We start from the raw sequence: 11,046 nt of genomic DNA, 5'->3' as shown, positions 1-11,046 counted from the left end.
TCTGGAAGAGCAGTCAGTGCCATCTCTCCAGATCCCATAAACCCAGTTCTTTAAGACTATTATAAAGTTCTACTGTCTTGTGGAACACAACTGGGTTTTTTGAACCGCTGACAAACTGATTTATTATTTATTTAGGTCTTTGATCTTTTCTTGAGATGAACAAAGGGGCTTGTGAAATGACTCAGCAGGTAAGGATGCTTGCTGCTGAGCCTTGTGGCATGAGTTCTGCCCCCAGAACCTACTGGTTGGAAAGACAGTTGTCATCTGGACTCCATACATGTACTATGACATGTAAACACACACACACACACACACACACACACACACAATTTCCTCACTTAAAGAAAACAGTTGACAATGTCTGTTCCAATGACAAAATTGTACTCCTTATATAATAATCTTGACAACTTCCCAGTGTCTCTAGACTTTGAGATCAATGGTGACTTCAGATACAATTTTTATTTATAATTTGATTACATTCATTAATGTTAATAAGAGTTGCCCAGTAAGTTGGTATATTCCATATAACCAATGTATGACTGTGGTAGTCAGCCTATAAATGAACTTCAGTGTTTCCTACTCTTGGTGTTCACATCTCTGTGAAGGTCTTTCCATATCCAAGTTGGTCTGCGGCACTTCACGCTCCTATTAATCCTCATAGACACTTTGATGGACGTGCTGTTCCTCAATCTGGATCATGTGGTCACATTCACAACTCAGTCCATTCTTACATTTTTGTATGTTAGTGTCTCTATATATCTCCATCCATCCCTAATAAAATGGTTGGAGCAGGACCCATATCTTGCTGTCCTGGTGACATCTGTCATGAATGGTTCACGGTGGCCGTATGAATGAATACACGGTGCTTGAGGCTCTGTCCCTCTTCCCAGTCTCTCAGGGTAGCTTAACCACGATGCCCTTGTACTCTGGTAAAGACTTGGCGTGTCTTCCAAGTCAGTGAACAGCCTCTAAATAGTTGGCACTGTTGATTGGCATTTACAACAAACCGAAGCTTACTCACTCAGAACAGGACACTTTCATGAACGGTGTTTTCGCATGCCAGTTTCTTGGGTCAACTTGTAATGAGGATCTAGAAAACTGAGCTCCCCAAAAGAACTTTACATGCTGTTCATAACATCTCTAATGAAGCTTCTCTGATTATTTAGAAAGCTAGCAATCCCACAAAGCCTCAAGAATGCTGAGTTTCTAGATGTAACAGTAACTGAATTTTCGCAAGGATGGAATTCAAGGCCTGTGTTTGTGATGGGTCTGTGACACTGCTTCAGTATTTACTGTCTGCATCTTAATATTTCAGTACCTGAACGAACCCAGATACTTAGCGATGAACAAGTGCACCCCCCTACCCCAAATACTGATGAAATAAGAAAGACTGTGTAACGGGTGAAAAATGAACTTTTTTTCTTTATTATGCCATCTTTCTAAATCAGGTTACTCTGGGCAAACATACATAAGCCACAATGATTGACTCCTCCCAACAACGGCTTACAGTCAGGCTGTGTGTGGAATTTTATTCATCATGTCGGAGCCCACAGTGAACAGGTGGAAGGGAGGAGTTAAGAAGAATTTAGATAACATGGCTTTCTTTCCCAAGATGCCACTTGGGATACATATCTTTACACACCCAGCCACATGAGTTTATTTGTGAATGGTATCAAAGATCCAAAGGATGGGGCAAGGTAGAGAGAGAATTTATATAAAATTATCTAAAACTCCCAAACACTACAAAAGCATCTTTAAGAAAAAAAATAGAATCAAAGTAAAAGCAATGGTGTTTATTTCACTGAAATTATTTTAAATTAGATATATTAAGCTCTTGCGTCTCCCGACTTGGTAGAAAAGTTCCTTTCATGAGAAATCAACTTTAATGGCAAAATTTTTACATATCAGCAAAATCTGTTATATTTAAAACTATGTATACAGTACTTTTCTGGCAAAAACATCACACAGCTTTCACTTGTCAAGACGAAGTAAAAATATGGTTGCATAAAATCACAAAAAAATATAAATTGCTGAAAAGATAATAAAAAAAGATTAAAAATCATTTGCATTGACTCCCTTTACATTTTCAGTATAAGAATTTGCAAACTACAATACATTTGTGAAAATTCTGTCCTGGGCTTGACATACTTAACTGAAAGTTGTCATTTCAGATATCCTAGCTTAAAAAAAAAAAAAAAATTGACTGCAATAGTCTGCATTTATCATACTATTTATACAAGTGCAATATTTAAATATCTTCAAAATAAAACTCGGTAACTAAAAGGAATCAAGGAATAACTTATAAAAGAAGCAAAGATTACAAAATTAACAAATTTTAGAAGGCCCTATTTAGTTGGCTCCTCCTTTTGTGCCCCGTCCCCCCCAACAGTTTATAGAGATATTCCTCAGTTCTATTTACAAATCTATAACTTTACAAATGCAGCCTTCTGCTCTACACAGCGGGAACACAGCGCTGCATTCGGACAGCATAAGTGACATCCGGGAGCCCCACGCAGAGGGCACAAACACACAGGTATAAATACAGTTGGGAACTCAGGTAAATGGAGTCTCCATTACTTTATACAGCATTCAAATCGGAGTTGAATAAAACAAGCCCCGAACAAAAAGAAGCGTCATTTTTGTCCGGAAATCAGTGCATAAACTATAGCGTCATCTTTTATGCAAGCTATCATGTCCTCCAAATGTATTCCCACATGGTTACATAAGTGCTGGACAGATTTGGGGAAGGGGCAGAATATTTTTAAATGAATGCAGTGGGGGGAAAGTCTCTCTTACAAAGGGGGGGATGATTAATGTTTAAAGAAAATGCATTTTCGCATTGCTGGACATCACTCAGCCTCACCAATGAGCTAGAGCCTCTGACCAATTTCCTAAAGTGAAAGGAAACCAAATATGGCTAATATGAAATTAATTATTAGCTCATACAATATCAGTTTTGTCTAGCATGACTTTAAATCTTCTCTTATGCTATGCTACCACTAAAAGGAGAGAGGCATATAAATCAGAGAGTGAAGAAAAATCACACTTCTTCAGCCACTCATTATTTTGAATTAAAACCGGAAATAAACTTGGCAATTTTGAAGAAAGGATTTCTTCTACATCTTTTCAAAATAGTGTTATTAACCTGATTAAAGAACTACAAGTAACTTAAATGGAATTCTGGGCAGTTACAGCTAATCTGGAAAACCAGGCAATATCTGGAAATTTTATAATGGATTCAGTAGGTTTTTAAAGGACATTATCATTATTTTTAGGAAATGCTGAAGTACTCAGGGCTGGTATATATACCTTAACATCTCAATGGTTCAGAATAAAAGCAAACATATACTCGAATATATGTGCATATCTGTATATTATACATGTGTGGATCTAGAGAGCAAATATGGCCAAACAGTAGTTGTAGGAGCTAAGTAGTAGATTCACATGCAGTCACTATATTCTTTCAACTTTTCTCTCTTTAAAAATTGTTCAGAATAAAACCAGGGGTTAAAAACCCAATCCTAGCATTCAGAGCTTATAAAAAATGTCCTTTCTATGCACTGGATTGACTTAAAAAATACCCAATCAAATGACATTCAATACTGGCTGACATGACAGCATCTCTGTGCACTGACAGAAGCAACACGATTCACTACAGTGTGAGCAACTTGGCTCTTGGATCCAAAGCAGCACTTCATATACAAAACATAAGGGCAAACCTGTGAAAGTAAATTCAGGGCTCGGAGGGTCTGAACATATGAATTCTGGGGGCTTGGGGGCTTACAAGCCAAAGAAAAAATTTAAATCCAGACTGCTATCTGATATGACTTACTACACAACAATAGCATTTTAAGAGGAATATGGAAATAGTTCACAATGTAACCAAAAATGGGAACTAGTAGCTATTTTGGAAGTGAAGGGGCCCAGAAAACAGCATGGTCTAATAAGGTCTATGAGGATTCTAGGCAAACTCAATAAATTCATGAAGCTAATATAAAATACATCAACATGTACTAATATGTGAAGGCTTTATGGTAAATTTATGGTCAACAGAGACCTGTTACAGCAAATTCAAATGGCCAAAAGTCAAGTAAGCCTGAGACCTACAGTCCATTGTGTGCATGTTATGCTGTGTGGACCTATTGAATACGGGATAACAGAATGATCCTGATTCATTTCTGCACATTAGGCTTTTAACCATCAATCATTTTCCAGTCCCTGTGCAAACTGCATTCCAAAGGCCAATCCTCAGTTATATATACACACATATATAACTTGGTAAGTGGAAGTATTTGGCTATTATTTATTATGCATGCTTATTGCATCAAAGAAATAAGCAAAGTTTTAGGTTTACTGTGCAAGAATTTTAATTAGATTTGCACACATTTCAAAAAATTCTATTGTGTGACTTCCTGGTCTTGGAGCTACGTCGACAGGAGAGGAGTCGAGGGAGGTCACAGATGAGGTAAGAGAGACTTCTGCAGGCTTGCCTTGAGCCTCAGCATCGGAGTCACTCCTTTGGCAAGGCCGATAGTTGCTGATGGATCCCGACCTCTGTGGAGTAGCAGTCCCTGATTTGGCTTCTGTAATCTCATCTGGGTGAAAAGAATTTCAACGCTTTATTATCTATTTCTCCCTCAAGTGTTTAAGCAGCACCTAAGGGAGACTACTAACCAGTTCTCCAGAGCACACTGGTTTTACATACATCCTCAAATGGAGCAAGCGTGCCTGTGATAAGCCCCTTACCACTTTTACACACGGCACAAAAAATGCATACAATGGCCGGTCAACACGGGGTACATGGACCCTTGATGTGGTATGGTACTCTTGACTTTGACACCAACTAAGAAACAGTAAACTAATAACCTGGGTTTTAGAAAATATCTCCTAGCAGTGATATTAACTAAAACCACAGACTCACTGGGCGGTGGTAAGCACACCTTTAGTCCCATCAATTAGGAGGAGGCAAAGGCAACTCTGGGAGTTCGAGCCCAGCCTGGTCTACAGAGTGAGTTCCAGGACAGCTAGGGCTACACAGAGAAACCTTGTCTCAAAAAAACAAAAAACAAAAACAAACAAACAAACAAACAAACAAAAAGAAACCCTGTCTCCAAACCAAAACAATACAGGATCGATCACTTGCCATATGAAAGGTACCTTGGAATGGTCTCACTTAGGAACCATTTTACTGATACAAAAAAGCCAGAGAAGTCCAGGGATTTGTCCAAGGAACCAAATGGACAGTAAGTCCCCACCACTCAAGAGCTCTACCCTCCCCACCTCAGGTCAGTGCTCTTACCCTGCAGCATCTCAAATGTCACTTAGAGCATAAGCAAAAACAAACAAACAAACAAAAAAAAAAGTATATATTTTTAAAGATTTTACAGAACAATAGTCAGGTGATGGTGACTGAAGCCAGTGAGGCAAGAACTTCAATACTGAACTAAATCCCTAGTCCCAATCATCTATAAAACAATATACCTCATGGAGCAAGAATAACAGGCTTCACAAATGTCATGCAGAACATAGGAAGTCCTACTGAATTAGCAGGCAAAGGCCAGGAAGCTTCCTAAGACATAGCTGAGGGCTATGAGGACAGTGAGGAGGATGAGGAGGGCAGTGAGGAGGATGACAAGGACATAGGCCATGTATGACAGTGTGCACTGGGGGCTGGAGAGAAAGCTCAGTAGATAAGGAGACTGCTGCACAGCATAGGGAGCCTGCTGCTGATCCCCAGACTCATGTCAAAGCCAGGCTAACAAGGGCACGCCCATTGCGCCAACCCTGGAAGTCGGAAATGAAAGGATCCCTAGAGCTGACTGGCCTGAAGGACAACCACCTGTGTGCAAAGAGACCTTGTCTTCAAAGCAGACAGAAGGTGAAGGAGGAAGGCACCTGACACTGACCTCTGCAGCCGGTCCCGTGTGCTCTGAGACACATGCAAAGGGAGGGAGGGAGGAGCTAGGGAGGGAGGGAGAGAAGGGATAGAAAAGCTAGAGAGAGAGGAAGGGAGGAAGGTGCCATACTGAAGCTTACTACTTTGCACGCTTAGTTTTTATTTAAAAAAAGAAACAAAGACTATAAACCAAATTAGGTAACCAGGCCTACCATATCACCTCCACGGTTTTGTGTGTACGTACCATCAATACTACGGAAATCCAACAAGTAAGTCCTACTATCCACTTGGTATAGCTGTAGACTCATTTTGGAAAATGTGCTTGTCACAGGATTCTTCCTTCGTACACGCAAATAATAGGGGTTTACAACCTAGCATTGGATACAAAAACAGACACACATCACATCAGTTCTCCTACAAAGGGCTTTGGGCTACAGGCTCACCAAACAGAGCACTTGCCTTCTTACCTTCCATTCATAATCCAACTGCTTGATTGCTCTACATACTTCTGCCATGATATCATTGGGTCGGCTTTGACTTCGAATTCCCAAATGCCATTTTGCCTTCCGAACACCTTGGTGTTTGGATTTCTGTGGGTTTAATTCATCCAGGGTGTGCCGGGCCCGTGGTGTTTCGGCAACCAAGAACGGTACTCTTTCAGGGTGAGGCCGAGTTAAATGGTGGTCATCCAGGAAAGAGTCGGGTGGGCTGGTTGCCAGGTAGAAATCTTTGGCTTCGTTCATTATTCTCCTGTTGTCTATTATGAGGTGGTAGGCGACGGCCAGTGGGTCCTGGTGGTTTCTGTTGTACAGGCAGCTGAGGACCTCCTCCTCCGAACACTCGAACTTCTCACACACTTCTTTCAAGGCTTCGTCATCTATCATGGTTGAACTATAAGACGGGTCCTCAGGAAAGAGATACTTCGGAAGGTCTTGTTTAAACCACTCATGTTCCCTAAGAGAGACAGCAATGGGGGAAGGGTTTTCAGTAAAACCAAGAATAAAAGTAATAGTTTCAAAAGTTTAGGATATGAGTTAGTACTCATGCTATAACAGTTGTTCTCTTTAAACTGGTTTCCTCTTCTAGCTCCTACTTCATTGAATATGCTGAGAAAAACATTATAGTCTGCCACCCATTTTTTATTTATATACTTGTATGTGTATGGGTATTTTGTCTGTATGTACAATTTGCACACCAGAAGAAGGCATTGGAACTACCACTGGACTACAATCATAAATGGTTGTGAGCCACCATGTGGATGCTAGGAATTGAACTCAGGACCTCTGGAAGAGCAGCCAGTGCTCTTGATGGCCAAGCCATCTCTCTCTAGTTCCCTGCCACTAATGTTTAAGGATCGAGGCGGCCAAATAAAAAGGATGTATGTCTACCCGAGTGACAATGACTGAGTACAGTCTTTTTCAGCTCAGAAGGAAACCGTGTTGTGCAGCTTCACTGTTTACACCATTCCATGTTACAGGAAAAGTGCTTACTAACAAAAACAGTGTGCAATATCCTACGCGTTTATACTGCATGCTTAGTTTCCCGATAAATAATTCATCCATGTAAAATCTACCTTCATCCTTACAACCCAACTATATGATTCAAAAGGCCATCCTCTGAACAATTTCATATTGTATTCATTACTTCTATATATAAAATGATATGGAACCATAACAAGAACTATACTAAAACTTAAAACCCAAAACAAAAAAATAAACAAACAAACAAAAAAAACCAACAAAGTAAACACTGAAAAGAATAATGGTTTTTTAGGGTATCTGTTTGTTTCCAACTGGTGACTGGTTTTTGAGACAGAATCTTCACTCTATTGCCCAGGCTGTCATACTCTTTCTGCTTCTCAAGTACTGGGATCATGGGTGTGTGACACTATGTACAGCACTTGTTATCACTTCTTTTTGGTTTTTTTTTTTGGTTTTTTTTTTTTGGTTTTTTTAGACAGGGTTTCTCTGCATAGTCCTGGCTGTCCTGGAACTCACTCTATAGACCAGGCTGGCCTAGAACTCAGAAATTCCTCTGCCTCCCAAGTACTGGGATTAAAGGCGTATGCCACCGCCACCCAGGTTTTGTTTTTGTTTTTTGTTTTCCTTTTTTTTTTTTTTAATTTCTTTATTTATGCTCATATATGAGCACACTGTAGCTGTCTTCAGACACTCTAGAAGAGGGTATCAGATCTCATTATGGATGGTTGTAAGCCACCATGTGATTCCTGGGATTTGAACTCAGACCTTCAGGAGAGCCATCTCTCTAGCCCCTGCTATCACATTTTAATTATGAAAAATACCTAAAACACGTGCAAATATACTTCTCACTTAGATATTTTATAATATCCATTTAATAAACTGAGTTTCCCTCCCCATCTGCCATGCCCAGCCACTTGGAGTCTTCTTTTCAGCAGGTCTTTTTGTCTGTTTGTTTTTGTTTTTTAAGACAGGGTCTCTCTCTACAGAGCTGACTGTCCTGAACGCACTACTGTAGACCAGGTTGGCTTTGAACTCGAAGCCTTGTCTATAGAGTGAGTTTCAGGACAGTCAAGGCTATACACAGTCTAGACAGACAGACAGACAGACAGACAGACAGACAGACAGACAGACAGACGGTTTGCTGGTTGGTTGGCTTAAGTAGGTAGATAAAGCGAGTTACCTGATATCTTTTATTGTGGCCCTCTTCATGGGATCTACCTGCAGCATATGCTTTAAAAGGCTGATTACTGAGGGATTTAAATACTGAGGGGTATAAAAGATCCCATCACATATCTTCTTAAAAAGAGTTGGCACATGGTCATCATCAAAAGGGAGGGTTCCACACAGCAAAGCATAGAGAATGACCCCACTGCTCCAGATGTCCACCTCGGGGCCTGCGTACAATCTGCACAGAGAATGCTAACTGTATTAATCACATTTTATCAGAAAGCATCAGTCAACACTCTTCAAATACAAATATTTATGAAGAATATAAGAAAATAATGTTTAAAGAAATCAGTGGTCAGAATATGGTATCTATAGCAATTGTTTCACATCACACATATCAGTATCATACATATCAGTCTTATCAGTATTACCTTTTTAAAAATAAGCTATTTTGTAACTTGTGATCCATGGGTGTCATGGTTTGTATATTCTTGGACCAGGGAGTGGAACGATTTGGAGGTGTGGCCTTGTTCGAATAGGTGTGTCACTGTGGGTGTGGGCTTAAGACCCTCACCCTAGTTGCCTGGGAAGTCAGTCTTCCACTAACAGCCTGTGCCATGCCTGCCTGGATACTGCCACGCTCCCACCTTGATGATAATGAACTGAACCTCTGAACTTGTAAGCCATCCCCAAGTAAATGTTGTTTTTTATAAGACTTGCCTTGGTCATGGTATCTGTTCACAGCAGTAAAACCCTATCTAAGACAATGGGTCAAATTGTACTACCTTACGATGACCCTCAAAGTTCCAATAAGGTCAACCCTTGAGCCATCATGATCAATGTTGATTTGAGCCACAGAGATTTTTTAAGTACTTTTCCCCCCACCCTCACCTTTAAGTAACTTTTATTGTGTATGAGTGTGTGTGTGTATGAGTGTGTGTATATGAGTGTGCGTGTGTATGGTATGCATATGCCACAGTGGGTATGTAACTGAGATGAGAGCTTTGTGGAGTCAATTCTCTCCTTTTACACAGGGTTCAGGGGTCAGACTCTGGTCACTTGGCAGCAAATGTTTTACCAGCTGAGCCAACTTGCTGGGCCCAAGATTCAAGTCTATAGTGATACACGCTGAACCCATTTCTCCTAAAACCCTCACATCAAAGTTCAGGAAGCCTGAGCTGCAGAAGCAAGTCAAGGGCAGTGGAACTCAGAGAATACTCTCCGTGAGGGCTTCTACGTGAAGCGCTCTAGACATGCTTAGCTGGCTGCAAAGCAGCTGAATCATCCCGAGTCTGCCTTCAGGAGGAAAACGAACCCTCAAAGTAATGAAAGTGCTTCCTATAGACAGCAGTAAACACTGTCCTCAAAATGAGTGCTCCTATTAATACAGACCTCAAGGAAAGACGGTCTAAACTGAACGAATTACGTTTCCCTGAGAGCCCATTTTATGCATGCTTGAACATTGACACATGCCTTTTTCCTTTAGTTATATTCCCTATAGCATCTAGATTTTGAATTTTTCTCATATCAAAGGAATTAAGATAGAAAACACAAATGAGGGCCAGGCATGGTAGCACACACCTTTAATCCCAGCATTTGGGAGACAGAGGCAGGTGGATTTCTGGGAGGCCAGCCTGGTCTACAGAGTGAGTTACAGGACAGCCAGGACTACATAGAGAAACCCTGTCTTGAAAAAAACAAACAAACAAACAAACAAAAAACAAAAAGAAAACACAAATGAATCTTTTTAATACACCTAATTACCTTTTCTTTGAGCAGTCTAAGAAAATAAGTGCATGAACCTAGAAAGCACAGGAATATTTTTGTATTAGGTCCCTCACCATTCGAAACATTTAAACAAGGAAATGGTTGGGGTGGACGGGATTGTGGACACTGGCGAGCAACGGACTTCTCTTACCTCATTAGCGTTTCAGGGGCAATGAGGAAGCAATGCCTTTTTGTTTGCTTTGATTTTTGCTTATGTTTATTTTTAAGATTTATTTATTTATTATATGTAAGCACACTGTAGCTGTCTTCAGATACTCCAGAAGAGGGCGTCAGATCTAGTTACAGATGGTTGTGAGCCACCAAGTGGTTGCTGGGATTTGAACTCAGGACCTTCAGAAGAGCAGTCAGTGCTCTTAACCGCTGAGCCATCTCACCAGCCCCTTTGCTTATGTTTTATTTCTTTCTTTGCTTGTTTGTTTTTGCAACACCATTTTACTTTCTACCCAAGCTGGCCCTGTCTCACTAAGGAGCCTGAGCTGGAGACAACTCGCATCCGCCCGCTGTCTAACATCCTGGGTAAAGAGATTACAGAGGCGCACTGCCAAACCTGGCCAAAACGTTAATCTTAAAAATAAACAGACACCATTGCATACCCCAGCAAGATTCTGCTGAAAGGACCCTGAAATAGCTGTCTCTTGTGAGGCTATGCCAGNGCCTGGCAAACACAGAAGTGGATGCTTACAGTCAGCTATAGGATGGAACACAGGGCCCCCA

General features: G+C 40.7%; 1 protein-coding gene across 2 annotated transcripts in view; it reads right to left on the bottom strand.

Annotated features, from left to right (window-relative positions):
• Positions 1 to 1,402: 1,402 nt before the first annotated feature.
• Prkaa1 (protein kinase AMP-activated catalytic subunit alpha 1) overlaps positions 1,403 to 11,046 on the bottom strand; it is a 41,000-nt gene continuing 31,356 nt past the window's right edge. The window contains exons 6-9 of one of the 2 annotated variants that reach the window (XM_021208235.1): positions 8,558 to 8,782; positions 6,364 to 6,850; positions 6,141 to 6,267; positions 1,403 to 4,595 (exon numbers count right to left, since the gene is read on the bottom strand). In XM_021208235.1, coding sequence (XP_021063894.1) covers positions 4,351 to 4,595; positions 6,141 to 6,267; positions 6,364 to 6,850; positions 8,558 to 8,782 — 1,084 coding nt within the window. In that variant the 3' untranslated portion in view covers positions 1,403 to 4,350. The remainder of the gene's footprint in view (positions 4,596 to 6,140; positions 6,268 to 6,363; positions 6,851 to 8,557; positions 8,783 to 11,046) is intronic. The other variant, XM_029544045.1, reaches the window with a different exon arrangement.

The sequence above is a fragment of the Mus pahari genome, chromosome 11 (genome assembly GCF_900095145.1).
Source record: "Mus pahari chromosome 11, PAHARI_EIJ_v1.1, whole genome shotgun sequence".
In the NCBI taxonomy this organism is placed as follows: domain Eukaryota; kingdom Metazoa; phylum Chordata; class Mammalia; order Rodentia; family Muridae; genus Mus; species Mus pahari.
This window is presented reverse-complemented; position numbering and strand designations above follow the sequence as displayed.